The following is a 14837-nucleotide window of genomic DNA, read 5'->3' as shown; positions in this document are numbered from 1 at the left end:
GCTAGCTAGGATGGAAATGCCGGACTTCCGGGTAGGACTTCCAAAATAAAATCCTCATGGTCACAGCGGAAGTGCTTCTAAAGGGAGTGTGTACTTGCGGATGCAGATATAACACGTAAACAAATCCATACGACCAAAGGGACGTTTAAATAATTATATCATACTGCAAAGCACAACACACCTCAGTTACTTTAGAGGAGGTTTTCACTCATTTGGATTTATTTTGAATGCAAACTACTTAACTTCCGGTACGTGTCTACCTTTTCCTGTCTAACTTGACGCATGCTCAGACACAGTGAAGCGTTTGGAAAGTGGGTCAAGCCGATTTGTTGCTTTCAATTGCCCTCAAAAATATCAGAATTTACACATCTCACAGTGCGCATAGATGAGCCGACAGATGAACAAAATATATTAGGACCTGCACAATAAACTCTGTTTCTTTGGATAGAAAATGGGAATACACGCATGTATTACAAACATGTCCTAAAGCTGAGCTCCTTAATACACCCGCCGATATGTTTAATTAATAATGTATGTTTTAGTGTTTATAAATGATAAATATATGAGATTTGCATCTTTAAGCTGATTCACAGTCCCCCTCCTCACGTTTCCAGCACATTTGATTTCACGTATGAAGAAAAACACGCGTCATTCGGTCAATTTTGCTTTCATTTCTGCCAAGAAAAAAAACGGTTATTTTCGCGCGAAAATGCAGGAGACTAGAAATGCCGAGTTTCCGCGGAGCACCTGAACGCACCTGCGCCACCAGCGGCCATTTTGGCTCATTACATCCAACAGACCTTCATATTTGATTTGTGCAAACTAGTTTGGTAATTCAAAGAGTCTGCAGAGGCAGAAATCAGCTTATATCTACCTTATAAATTATTTTGTGTCCATTATAATTAACTCTGCATGGTGGGTTTGCTGTTTACTGCTGTAATCAATCACCGCATTAGTAAAAGTACAACTGTTGTAGTATTAGATTAGTATTGGTGATGTATTAATATGTAATCTGTGCTTTAATTTGAGCTGCTAATTTGAACAACTTCATTTTCTTTTGGTAGTTAACAGGTCAAATGCTATTAAGTGATTGTTTGCTTTGATGAAGAACAGATTGGACTCTTGCTGTCTGCAGCGTGTCGTCGCAGTGTTAGTTCTTTATTGTCATTACATTGTAGTTCACCTTCATCACGACAAGCAGTTATACATACAGTGGTCTTAGATTATATCATCATCCAGTACGAGGAGAGCAACAGTTAGAGTTAGTATCACAGCTAGGTTTTTCCATTGACCACACCACCCCCACCCTCCCCCAAATCCCTTCACCCATCCCCACATCCCCCCCCCCCCCCCCCCCTCCTCCACATCGTCATACACCAATGTATTGACAATCGTCAAATACGCCACAGGTGCCGAACCAATAAATAAGACGCAGGAATCATTAAATAAATGCATAAATAAATAAATAAATAACTGAGTACATACATACATACAGTACATAAGTGAGAAGCAACAGGGTGTGTATATACTCACACACACACACACATGTAGCTCACCAGAAGACACCAGGGTCCATAGGCGAAAGGGGCTATTTTATACAGCCACAAGGCAAACAGTATAATGTATCACGACCACAGGTCAGGCCGAGGCCACGCTATTAAACACCGGAAAACATCAAGGTGCAGATGGCAGCTTGTGTTTTTACAGCGGAGTAGAACTAATCTCATTGGTTCAGTTACACCTTGGTGGGAGGGGCCTAAAGCATTAGTTTTTCAGCGCTAACGTTAGCTAACCTGCTAAACTCAGACAGCTAAAATTCAACAAAACATGAATAACAGCTGTTTTAGGTCACTACACAAGACGTGTACGTCCTGTGGAGTCTTGTCGTCCTGGGCATCAAATAGTTCTGCTAATAAGCCCCCATAACAATAAAAATAAAACACAACTGGTCGTTTTTACACATTTAAACAAACAAGATATAATGTGTTAATTACTGTTGGACTGAGCTATGCTAGATGTTTTCCCGAATTTCCAGTCTTTATGCTAAGCTAAGCTAGCAGGCTGCTGGCTTTAGCTTGATATTTACCGTATGGACGTGAGAGTGGCATCAATCGTCCTGTCTAACTCTCGGGCAAGAACGTGAGTAAGTCTATTTATCAAAATGTTGAACAATCCTTCAACCAGTAAACTAATTTTGGTTACTTTTAGACAGGAGCAGGCTAGCTGTTTCCGGTCTTTATGCTAAGCTATGCTAATAGACTGCTGGCTGTAGCTTGATATTTTCCTACAGCCATGTGAGGGGCATCAATCTTCTCCTCCAACTCTTAGCAGTGAATGTGAATAAATGTATTCATCAAAATGTTTAACTTGTCCTTAAACCAGTTAAGTTCTGGTGGCTTTCATATAGAACCAGGCTAGCTGTTTCCCTGTTTATGCTAAGCTAAGCTAACTGGCGGTAGCTTCACATTAACCACACAGATATGAGAGTGGTATAAATGTTTTCCCAAACTGTTGAACAGTCAAGGAGACATCAGTAATTAAGGGGTTTAGTTTCTGCCTTTTGTGTGATTTACTCCATAATCCCTGACTGACTGAACTTTCACTACAAAGACTGTGAGCTTCTTAATATGCACTTAAAATAATAAATATGGAGTTTTGAGATTAAGGTCGGTTTCCTGTCTCCTCAATTATCCATGATAATAGAAACGTGTATTCAGCTGCATCTAAAAAACAAAGTCAGCCATAAAAACGGACTCTTCTCAAACCAAACCAATGAGAATATTTCTGTTTTCAGAGCCGTGACGTCTCTGAGGAACGACTGGAGAATCATCAGTCTGAAGGTATCGTGGCCGAGGCCCGACTCTCATTAAGGTGAAAGGGGAAAATGGAGCATAACACTGTACAAGTCCCTCATTGAGGTTAGAATACGTTATGTCGCCTCAGAGGGCAAATCAGCACAAAACAAAAGAAGAAAAGAGCAAAAACAGTTCAGACGAGGTGTAAAACAAAACAAAAAACATTCAAGAAGATTCAAAAAAGTCTTAAAGCACTTTGTAATTTGGGGAGGAGTGCTGTACAAACATAGCTTCAGCAAGTGAAAAGATAAAGAAACAATAAATACAGTAATTGAATAATAGAAAACTAAGAGTTTCAGTCAACATAGGCAAAAAGCCAGCAGGACAAATACCCCCCCTCCCCTCCCTTTTATTTATTCATTTTTTCATTTTGGAAAAACCATCTCAAACAGCAGGACGTAAAGCGGCTCAGTTGCATGCAGCTCACAGACTTTCCACAGGCCGAGAAAAACAAAAAACCAAATCAGAAAAATCAGGTTTCAGACTCACAGAGCAAAGAAAAGACAGTGAACACAGTCGTGCTCCAAACAACAACCTCCAACGGTTACAGAAGAGCAGGTATGTGGCAGAAAGGTTCAAACCATCACCTAGTTTTACTTTATTTTATGATTGTATTGTTGCTGCTGCTGTTGTCACATATGTGCTTTGGCAATGGAAGAGATGTCTGCAGTCTAAAGCTCCACAGATAGATTTATAGACAGATACATTGATAGATTTGACTCCTGAGCCATCTCTTCCTCTTATTGAAACATTAGCTTTTATTGTTAGATCACTTATTGCCTTGATATTATGTTTACTGACTGCAACCTGGTTAAAAATGCTGTTTTCCTAAATTATTATTACTATTTGTGTCCAAAACACCATTGTAGCTTTCATGAGTCTCAAACTTTCTCCAACCAAATATTCTATGAAATACTTTTTCTCTGCTGCAAATCTGGTAGATTATTACTATTGTCAAACATTGTTGTTTTATGGCCGTGAGCCCAGTGTTTAATAAACACACACAAACCTCTGATTCGCGGTAGCTAAACGCCCACAGCAGCGTCCCGACACGTTAACGTCACCACGGGGGGTGGATTATAATGGAATACAAGTATTCAGAATACAAAAAATAAGCATCTGTACATTTCTAAACCTTTACTTTTATGTATTCTGCTCAACACTGCACGCAAGTACGGGAATGTGAAGCGAAAGGCTAGCTGGTTAGCCACATCTGGCACATTAGCGTTGCTAGCACAGATTCCTGCTGATGTTTGAGGACGTAATAAATAACGCCTGAATAGAAAAACTCCAAGCTTTTCAATTATATTAACTATGAGATTTTTAATATTATCCATTGATTTTTAGTGTTGCTTTTAATGTTAATGTTAGCATCGTAAATGAGAATAAGAATTGTAGAGTTCTATCACGATGACAGACTTTAGCTTGCTATGTGCATCTATATGATGGCCTGGGTACGGAACAGTTTTTTAAGCACAATGGAGTCGATATAAACCAAGCACCTTCCAAAAAAGTCATGAATATACAGTAATATTATGTTCTTCAGTCTCACGCTTCGTTTGAAGAGACTAACAAAACACAAGAACACATTTGACACATTTCTCGTAACTTTGCTACAGCATTTCCATCGTCAGTCTAATTTTATGTGAAACTCCCCGTCAGCCTTTTCCCGTAACAACTAACAGAGAACAAGGCCCGAAGCTAAAAAACATTTTGCTGCTATCAGACACAAAACCCCACAACTTTGGTTTTACACGAACCAATGGCCCTTAATGGGTTTTAATTTGTCACTATCTGGTTAATCTAACATCCAATAGATGAACTATTAAAGAACCTGTAACAATAAAAACCATCAACTTTTCTCATAAGGTCTTTGTCATAGCAGACTCCTGAACACTGCCTTATGTAGAATACTGTTCACACATTAGTAGGCAGCACTTTGGTGGAGCAGCCACTAGAACAAAGTCTCACGTTATGCTAGATTTGATGAATCCTCCAGGGAACCAGCAAGGCTAACAGTTACCACCAATACTGGCCGCTTCCTAATCTAATAGGAAGCGTTTGGAATAGTCAACTTTGATTTACAGGCTACGTGAAGGGTTCTGTGTTAATTCATCAGTGCCTCTAGAATATCTCAATTAAGTCTAAATACACAAGAACATTTGGTAGTGGTTATGAGGTCCAGAAACGTTCTTGTACAGTCCAAAATGCCACCAAGGTTCTATGATCCTCAAAGGTTTCCTAGCGGGGTGTTTCAGAACGTCGCCAAGATTCCGGAATGATCAAAGCTCTCTCTGTCATTCTATAGGGGCGGGAATGCGGACGAGGTTCTAGAATGTTCTGTTGTCGTAGGCCAAGGTTGACAAATCGCTCTGACAAAAGGCTCTGGAAATTTCAGTTAAATCGGAAAATGTTCCGAGAGGTTCGGAATGTTGCCAAGATTCTGGAATGATTCAAAGACAAGTTCTAGAATGTTCAGTGGAGCTGAGGGTGCTGGGAAAATGACATCATGTCTTAGTGAAGGATACTCTGTTGCCTTGAGGACACACTGAGCGTCAGACTTAAAAACAGGACATTTCAGATCGGCGACCACTGTTCACACAGTCTTGCATGCAAAAGCCACATAGGAGACGGATTAACAAGCATCTACTCCACACAGAACACAAAACACTGTGAATGGGCAACTTAGAATATTATACAGAGAAAAAACAGGCATCTTTTCCTCTATGCATACTGTAATAACCCATGACTCATCTGTGCACCGACCTGGTGAAAAGTTCTGTTCAGTACAACTGACCTGTGCTGGTTGTGTTAGCGTATCGCTGCTGTCGGGGAAGTCTCGTAACCCCGAGCTGTCCTTTTTCATTTTGAGCTGGCGTGTTTAATGATGTGTTGAATGAGTTTCCTGACCCTCAAACCTGTAAAACCCGCTTAAATGCCCATCACAAGATAAATGGGTTTCAAAACAAGTGACCAAGCAGTCTCTTCTTCATTCTGGAAAAATCTACTTATTGCAGATGCAACTTTATTCCAAAGATGCACCCCCGAAAACGACATTTCACCAGCGTCTTACCACTCAAGCTTTTGGCTGGTTCATGCATACAGCCATTGAGCTGAGATTCTATGCAGACTCTGTAGAAGGCAGAGTATGTTACAAGAGTATTAGATCTACTCAAACGAAAGCCGAAGGGTCTGACGACCTGCTGTAGCTCTGGACCATGGGTTAGTATGGAGCCATGCTAAAAGGCAGTGCTAGCCAAGGAGGGAAGAAACGAGGAAAGAAAGACAGAAAGTGTCGAAATCACAGGAAGGCAAGTCAAGGTAGAAAAGACAGCAGAAGTACTTTAAGGGGTAGACAGCAAGAAACTCAAGAAGAAGAAGAAGACAGTATCACAAAAAAGCTGTCGGACAGTTTAACTGACGAGCAGGAATTTGTGCTGGCTTGATCATAATAGAGTAAGAACAGGTCGACACGCACATACAGACACATACATGCACGTACATATACACCGTGCCTTATTCGGAAGTCTCCAAAGCCTCATTGGTATCCAGCGCTGCCCGGCCGAGCGGAGCACTACCGAGTGAGCACTGTGCTGTAAACGATCACCACCTCTTCGTCTTCTCGTCTCTTTGAATCCCTCTCTTCTGCATCTCTCACGCTAAAACCTCCCCCCCTCTCCCTTTCTTCTTCTCCTCTAAATCGCCGTCCCACTGCCGCCTCGCCTCGCCCACCCCGTCTCCGTCGCAGTCGTCTCCGTCCGTCGTGTGAAAGCAGAATCGCACAGAAGCACAGAAGAAGAAGAAGAAGTAGAAGGAGGGCGTGGTTTGTTGGTTTTTACGCAAATACGGGCTGTTTTTGGGGTGTCTGGATTGGTCGGGGGGAAGGGTCAGGTCGTCGGCGAGACCTAATGAGGGAGCGGCACCAGGATATCCACGTAGTTGATGGGGAAGAAGCCCGACTGGCCGTTGATCATGCCCTCGTACCAGTTGTCGTCGATCTGATTGGTAAGGGTGATGACGTCGCCCTCTTTGAAGCCCAGCTCGCCTTCGTTCTCCGGCTCGAAGTCGTAGAGTGCTCTGCAGCAGGGCTGGTCCATGGGGGCTGCGACACAAACAAAAAGAATAAGACACGACCCAACCTTGAGTGGACACGTCTGAAGCTCTTGACCCTTATATTTTGTGTTTAAAGTACCCTTCCTTTTGTATTTGTTTTTTACTTATTATTTTAACCCAAACACCATATTTTCCTAAACCTAACCGGCCTGCTACTGATAACAATAAAAGAAAACTGAAATATAAAAGTGAAATAAGTCTACAAATAAATAAATGTCATTTGCAGCTTTCTCCGGGGCAAAAGTCCTATAATAAAACCATTCTGCCTCCACACCCACATTAATTTCATTTGTAGAAACTTCACGTAGGACCAAAGTTGGTATTTGGATGGGGTGAGGACCAAACTGGAAACAATGAGCCCTCACCGTTCATTGTATTTCATTGTAAATGCTAAATGAATGAATACATATATCAAGAACTAAATAAACACATATACATACCATAACAGGCAGTTACACATCAAACGCTTTAGGAGCATTCAGGTTTTGAGCTTTCACACCAAAAGCACATGTTCGCTCACACACTTCCAGCCTCTACCTGGTGATCTTCCGGGTGATTTGGCGGAGTGAATCCCCCCGTTGTGGCTCTCGCTGGGTGGCAGCAGCTCCAGGGTCATTCGGGGTTTAGCAGTGTACTCCTTCCTGGGTTTACTGGACACTTCTTTTATCCTGGATGAAGTCCAGACAAAGTTACAAACAAAAAAAGGAGGTTTATCCAACCACACCAGTCTATTTTTGTTGGTTTATCTTTATCTGGTGTAGGCGCAGAGATCGATACCTGTCCTCCATCTTGCTGGAGAGCTGCTGGAGGATTTCGGCAGCGCGGCTGTGATATTCCAACTGAGCTTGAACCAACGCTGCCAGCTGGCTCACCTGCTCTATCTGCAGCACACACACACACACATATGTTTTCCCCCCAGTCCTGTAGCCATGCTGGGCCTGGCTCGGCACAGCACGGCACAGCACGGCACAGGCACCGCCGGCCTTTGTCATTTCCTCGGAGTTCAATTGAACGACTGCGTGCGTAACCGTAGCAACAGAAGAGCCACGTCAACATCAACAATTACGCAGGAATGAAGGCTGAACATTTGTCTTTTCCCCTGTAGATCAAAGTGTTTTTATTATGAGATTATTTTAAAAACAGATTTATTGTGTTTCTGCAGTTTCACTTAATCTGACTCATTCTCTGTTTCTGTATTTTAACTGTTAGGTCACTGGTTTTTTCATAATGACTTCGTCTTCCTGGATGTTTCCACCATCGTCACTCACTGTCAACACAGACAAACTACCTGAAATTCAACAGGTACATTAAAGCTGCAACGACCAGTCGATCAATCTGTAGCTACCAATCGTTTATAGTCATTTTTAAAACAAAGATTTAAAAAAAAAAAAAAAAGATTCTAGCTTCTTGAAAGTTAGATTTTGTTTGATTTCCTCCTCTTACATTAGAATTAACTGTATATCTTTGTTTTTTGGGCTGTTAATCAGACAAAACGAGTCATTTCATCGACGACGATCGGCAGATGAATCGATTATGAAAACAATCGACCGTCCTTACGTCGCTCTCCAGCAGGTTGAACATGCTCTGCTCTGCGATCTCTTTGCTCTCGTCGAACTTCTCCAGCGCCTGTTTGATCTCATCGTCCTGGACTTTCCCCTGACGCTTCTTCTTGTAGTCGAAGTCCAGACGGCGGCCCTCCATCTTCTTTAAATGGTGCTGCAGTGCAGAGACAACACAGAGTGACACAGAATATAAATCACTGTTACAATTCATTATGATGTCTAATTTATGTCTATGGCACTTTACTGCTTCCATTTCTCAAATTTATAAGCTGGGGTACTTTGGCATTTTTAAACCTCTATTTTTACATATCTTGGGTTCAAATGACTGGTAGGTACAAAAAGTTTAGGAATTGGTCCAGTAGATCGCCTCAGCCAGCAGTCGAGAAACAGGCTGTAATGACACCAGACTCCATTGACAAAAACAGTAATTTTAACGCACAGAACATGGGAGTTGCTGGTTTACTGCTTCCCCAATCGGTTAGTTTGTTAGTTTTATTATGTGACTTTGGTGTTAATCTGGATCCAATACTATGTTTGTTTTACACACAACAACATAAACTAACCAATCGAGGCAGCTGTATCTCCAATGTTCTACGAGACAAAATCGCTGTTTAATGAATGTAGTCTGGTGTGTGTGCAGAGAGCGATATAACGGCTGTTTGTGGTTAAACCAAAAGGATCTTCCAGGTCTCTCTCTGTAGGGATCCTTTCCATGATGCTGTCACACACTTAGAATAACACTCTGAGCCTGTCAGTGGATCAAACAAGCTCTTTTAGTGGACCTACTGTGATCAGGTGCAGTTGTCCCAAAGGATCATGTTACAGCCCGTTTCATGGCTGCACACTGTGGCGATCAACTGGGCTAAGAGTGCCCGGATTTAAAAATATTGGAGCCCTCCTTTAAGGATTAACGGTATCATTAACGTGACTAATTCACCTGTATCTCTTTGAGGTCTTTGTCGTGGAGGTTCTGCAGCGGGTCGATGAAGTTCTGTTTGACCTCCATGTCCAGAGCGTCCTTCACCTCCCCGAGCTCCTTCATCGCCTCACCGGCATCAAGCAGCGCCACACCTGGAAGGGAGGGATGGAGGGGAAACAGAGAGAAAGAAGAGCAACGGGGTAGAGTTAGAACAGGTAGAAAGGGCACTTTGACGTCCGCTCTCTTCTTCGTCTTCTGTAGCTCATAGCTGGTTTCTGGTGACTCACAAGTCTCACTGAATAAATGTCTGAAAACAGAACTTGACCTTGGCTGAGCCTGATTTGAATTCAACAAGCTGCCTCCTGCTGAATTCAAGAAATTTGTATTCAAAGCAGCGTTTTTGTTGCCTCTCTTACTTCAGCATTCAAAATCCCACTTATCCTGTCCTCCCTTTAGTCCTAAAAATACACAAGTATTAGCGAAATGTGCTAAAAGCATCAGAAGTAAAAGACCAGGAGCCTCTGAGCGATCGTGTGTTTCATTACTCGACCCTCCTGGTTCCCGCTTACCGAAGCTGGACTCCTCCCCGAGCTCCCGTCCAAACTTCAACATGGCGTCGCCCAGGACCGTCTCGTTCTGCGGGTAACCGGGTCCCTTGTCCTGCCCGCGGATTTTGGACATGGTGTTGATCATACTGAGCCTGGCTCTGGACGCTGCAGGGCGACAGGTCAGACGGTGAACAGTCATGTGGTGTTAGGCGACATGCTGCGGCGCCGTAGCGGTGGTGTGTTTCCTACCTGGATTCGGCTGCAGGTACTCTGTGGTTTTGGTCATGATGTCCAACACGGCTCTGCTGGTGACGTCCACCTTCTGCAGAGGAACACAGACCAAACCCCCCCATCGATTATCACACGTAGATACTAATTAACATGAATGAACAACAAGTAAATTAAATGTAAAACTGATCCACAAATGAAAAAGCAAATATTTTGGATAAAGGTTAGAATGATAAATAACATCTGTGCAACTTCTTCTGACTCATTGATTGTATGATTTTGATTTTGATGATCGAAATCAGGTGATCATTTTGATTGACAACCCCAAGAAGAGTCTTGTTTGTTAAGTGTGAAGACACTTCCAAAGTAAAGCTCTCAGATAAATGAAGCGGAGCCGTTTAAAGTGACATGAAACGAGAAAATCAAAGTAAATGACTTTATTATTGAAAGTTTATACTCTGGTACAGAACTGTAGGATCATTTAGAGAAAGATGCCGATGACGAAAACAACTTTTCACCATAAAAATAAAAAAACAGTCTTGTTTCTTTAAACAGAAATGTGACAGTGGAGTAAAAAGTAGACGAAAGAGATTTGTTTATGTGAAAAAAAATTAAATATGTGCAGTTTAGACAGAGAACGTCTTAATATGTGAGTCAGGGTATCGTTGGATAATCCGTAATTCACTTGTAGTTTAAAAAAAAAAAAATGTAAACGTGAATCTGTTATTTGTTTCAAAACCAAAATGGAAAAAACTTTTTTGGTGTCAGAATCAAAAAAAAAAAAAAGAAAAACCGTCGTATTTTTGGTTCTTGAGAATTCATTTTATAGTTATTCCTTTTATCATTATTGCTTTTGGATTGAAGAACAAAAATGGAAGTAATTTTAAACCAAAAACATAAAAACAAAACCACGAGTTCTTTCTTTATTTCATGTGAACACGTGGAAAGACATTTACCTTCTCCATCTCTTTGAAGTCTTCATCTAGCTTGGTTCCTTCGGCTCCTCCGACCTTCTCGCTGACTTTCTGCAACAGGAAACAAACACAGAAACACAGTTAGGGTTTCCTGAGAGCAGAGGACGACTGAAGGCGTTGAAGGGCACGAGAAAGGAGAGCTGCAGTCATCAAACAGCGAGCAGAAGAGATCAATGATCCAACGCCAACCTTTAAATCCACAGCGCTGCTTTACAGGTCATTCAAATTCACCAGAATGGGTCAAGAACACTTTTTTGGTCATTTGCATCTGCATCCTCTGAAAGCAGCAAACAGGCAGTGTTGAATTATTTCCATCCTTCTGTAATAAAAGATGCTTTAAAGGGCTTTAATGGTTGATGTGCGACGACACGTGAGTGTTTTCAGCGCCCTCTACAGGACGGCCACGGGCAGGAACACAACTCCAACCACAACAGTTTGGTTCACATTAAGTTACGTCACGTTAAAAATAACCAGCTCGCTGCTCACACAGCTTCCTGCCGAGGAAACCAACAATGTGGCTCAAAATATTGACTTAGAAATGATTTAGTTGCTTCCACTATCAGACCTGTATCCATAGCAACGATCTTTTATGAAGAAATGACATTATAGTTTTGGTTTCACACCAACAGAGTGAAAGACTTCCTGTTTTGCTCTCTCTAATAAAGCCTTAACATCAGTTTAACCTGAGCTGGTTAGAAAAGTGTTAAACTAATAAATGACGCAGTGACACCGTCCAGGTTTTCTCCAGATGAGACGGGAACGATGAGCGAGACCACAAACGCCGCCAGCGTCCGTCTGGTCGCGTTCAGACGTCGGACAGAGTCTGTGTCGTGTCGTCATGATGACGGGACAACAAGAAGTGCTGCGGAGTGCCGCCTCAGGTTGCAGGAGGGAGGACGAGGGAGGAGGAGGGAGGAGGAGGGGAGTGGGATTTTCCACAATCGTGACTCACATCAACCACCCACCCACACACACACACACACACACACACACACACACACACACACACACACACACACTTCATGCAGCACCTACAGGAGATACTGCAGAGACGGAGAAACTCACAAACAGGTTCACTGTGTGAAGCAGCTGCAGGAATAACAACAATAATAATAATAATACTGATAATAAAGAAGCACAGCAGCGTGTGAGGACTCAGTGGAAGGTCAGTTTGATGATCACACACAGCTTAACCTTCAGTTGTGGTGAAATGTTTGGTCTTCCTCCTCGAGGACGAGATAAATGGAGTAAAATAGCTGAAAACTTGGCTCTGAGATGTCGAGGAGAAGAAATACACGACAAGAAAATCACAATACAAGTATTTAAAATACAGTAATACAAATAAAAGTATTAAAATCGTCCTCCAGGACAGAACTGAATGGAGACTCATTATGTAAACAGTCACATCAAATCAATGACAGTGTGTGTGTGTGTGTGTGTGTGTGTGTGTGTGTGTGTGTGTGTGTGTGTGTGTGTGTTTCTGGTCTGTGAAGCAGATGTCACACGTCTTCATCATCAAACTCACAAACCATGCAAACATAAAGGTCCCTGTGTGTGTGTGTGTGTGTTTACGTAACTGCTTACACACCTGAGCACTTGTGTGTGTGTGTGTGTGAGTAAACAAACGTGTTGTTCTAAACAGTAAAGACACAAAAACATTAGCAGGGAAGAAAGTGAGAAGGACAGACAGATGAGGAGGAAGATGCAGTTGCCATGGAGACAAAAATCTGACTGGGTGCTCTCGAGTTTCCAGGAACACACACACACACACACACACACACACACACACACACACACACACACACACACACACACAGAGTTACATAACTCTCTCAGCACAGTTTCTATCGTTTGACTTCACTTTGTTCCCGTTTCATCGCATCTTTAACGGCCGTTTTTCATCTTGTGTCGTAAAACACTTCACGTAACTCTGGGCCGCCAGAATAAAGGTTCCCTCACACGTTGTGCTCAAGTGTTCGGCCAAAGGAAAGGATTTAAAAACACAGAGGATAAAACATAACGGTGCGTTCAGGTGGTGATGGAACAATAGGAAAAATTAGTACCCGAGCAGGAAATTTCCCCCTCAAGCCAGAACGACAACTTTGGTGCACGAGTTGCCAACTTTGACGTCAGAAAAGTGGCAGAAACAAGAAACATTTTTGGATGATGGTGAGAAAGTTTACGAGATTAGTTAAAAAAAGTTATTTAGTAGCGTTAATCCTGACAATAATCAGGTAAAGACATATGGAAACAGCTATTAGTACACTTACACACTTCAACCTCTCTAATATCTGAAGATCAATGTGTCTTTTTAGCAGCCATGCAGTGCTTTTATTTTGAAAGGGTCCCTTGGGCTGGTCCTCACAACGCAGGAGCAGACACACCTGACCCATACCTTTAACCCAATTCTAACCTGAACCTTAAAACCAAGTCTTAAGCCAGGACGAGGCACAATGTCCTCACAATGCAGGATCGTCCTCGCAATGCAGGATCGTCCTCGCAATGAAGGATCGTCCTCGCAATGAAGGACCGTCCTCACAATGCAGGACCATCCTCACAATGAAGGACCGTCCTCACAATGCAGGACCGTCCTCACAGCACAGGTGGAAAACCACGTTATGTTCTCATAAGTGTGCAGAGATATACTCACAGGGGAAGTAGCACTAACTACCCTGCAGACCACTGAGGCATAAAAAACCCCATCTGCTCTACATCTCTCCTCCTCCACAGTCGCCTGTTATCACTTTCTCTCTTTTGTTTTTGCGACTCCCACTGCTGTATTTTCTCCGACCTCCTCCTCCGTCTCCCGCCCACTTCTCCTCCACCCTTCGTCTCCCCACCTCACGTCCTCTCTCCTCTCCCTTTGGCATCTCCCGGAAAAATAAGCTCAATTACGAGGTTGTCATTACAAATGGCCGACAGCGAAGGGGGCGGGTTCAGAGGTCGGAGGTGACGGTGCCCTGACAGCAGATGGAGCAGATATCCGTCCTCTCCGGCCGACATTAATCTCGTGCGGAGGAGAGTTGGCCAATCAGGGGGGAGAAATAAGAGCCGGCGAGGAGGAGAGGCTGGCTCATCTATCAGTCTGAACGGCTGCCAAAACACTCAGACTCCATCTTGGACTGAAGATGGATAAAAGGCCGGACCGATGGCAGCGCCGGCTGTTTATCCACACTGTAATATGTCTGAAAAACCATTTTATTATTCCATCAATATCTGTAATCCTCTGATGATGATTCTGGCTTTCAGATGAAAAAAATTAAGGGTTTAAACAGCTCTTAGTGAAGCAGAAACGATCAATGTGATTGAGCTTCCTGCAAGTTCAAGTGCTCGAACAACAAAGCAACTGGACCGTGGACGTAACAGCATCAGCAGCAACCCGAGCCACAGGATTTTAATCACATTAAAGTTAGCGGAGGGCTAACAGGAAGTTAGCAGAGAGCAAACAGGAAGTTAGCGGAGAGCAAACAGGAAGTTAGCAGAGGGCTAACAGGAAGTTAGCAGAGAGCAAACAGGAAGTTAGTAGAGAGCAAACAGGAAGTTTGTGGAGCGCAAACAGGAAGTTAGTAAAGAGCTCACAGGAAGTTAGCAGAAAGTAAACAGGAAGTTAGCAGAAAGTAAACAGGAAGTTTGTGGAG

The 14837-nt window shown here is 42.8% G+C and overlaps 1 protein-coding gene across 1 annotated transcript; it reads right to left on the bottom strand.

Moving 5' to 3' along the window:
* Positions 1 to 6760: 6760 nt before the first annotated feature.
* LOC139222569 (endophilin-A1-like) lies at positions 6761 to 11250 on the bottom strand. The gene is made up of 8 exons (XM_070854365.1): positions 11182 to 11250; positions 10247 to 10319; positions 10019 to 10162; positions 9468 to 9601; positions 8526 to 8684; positions 7746 to 7849; positions 7506 to 7636; positions 6761 to 6957 (listed from the first exon to the last, which is right to left on the bottom strand). Exons 1-8 carry the CDS (start codon positions 11188 to 11190, stop codon positions 6761 to 6763), a joined length of 951 nt encoding a protein of 316 aa, XP_070710466.1. The 5' UTR covers positions 11191 to 11250.
* Positions 11251 to 14837: the final 3587 nt, after the last annotated feature.

Source organism: Pempheris klunzingeri, chromosome 23, assembly GCF_042242105.1.
Source record: "Pempheris klunzingeri isolate RE-2024b chromosome 23, fPemKlu1.hap1, whole genome shotgun sequence".
Classification (NCBI taxonomy): Eukaryota; Metazoa; Chordata; class Actinopteri; order Acropomatiformes; family Pempheridae; genus Pempheris; species Pempheris klunzingeri.
Note: the sequence above shows the minus strand (reverse complement) of the source record. Positions and strands in the feature narration are given on the sequence as shown.

Coding starts and splice junctions, on each gene's coding strand:
- LOC139222569 (XM_070854365.1), bottom strand. Junction 10,163..10,246: donor GTACCTGCAGCCGAATCCAG/GTAGGAAACACA, acceptor GTCGCCCTGCAG/CGTCCAGAGCCAGGCTCAGT. Junction 7,850..8,525: donor TCAACCTGCTGGAGAGCGAC/GTAAGGACGGTC, acceptor TGTGTGCTGCAG/ATAGAGCAGGTGAGCCAGCT.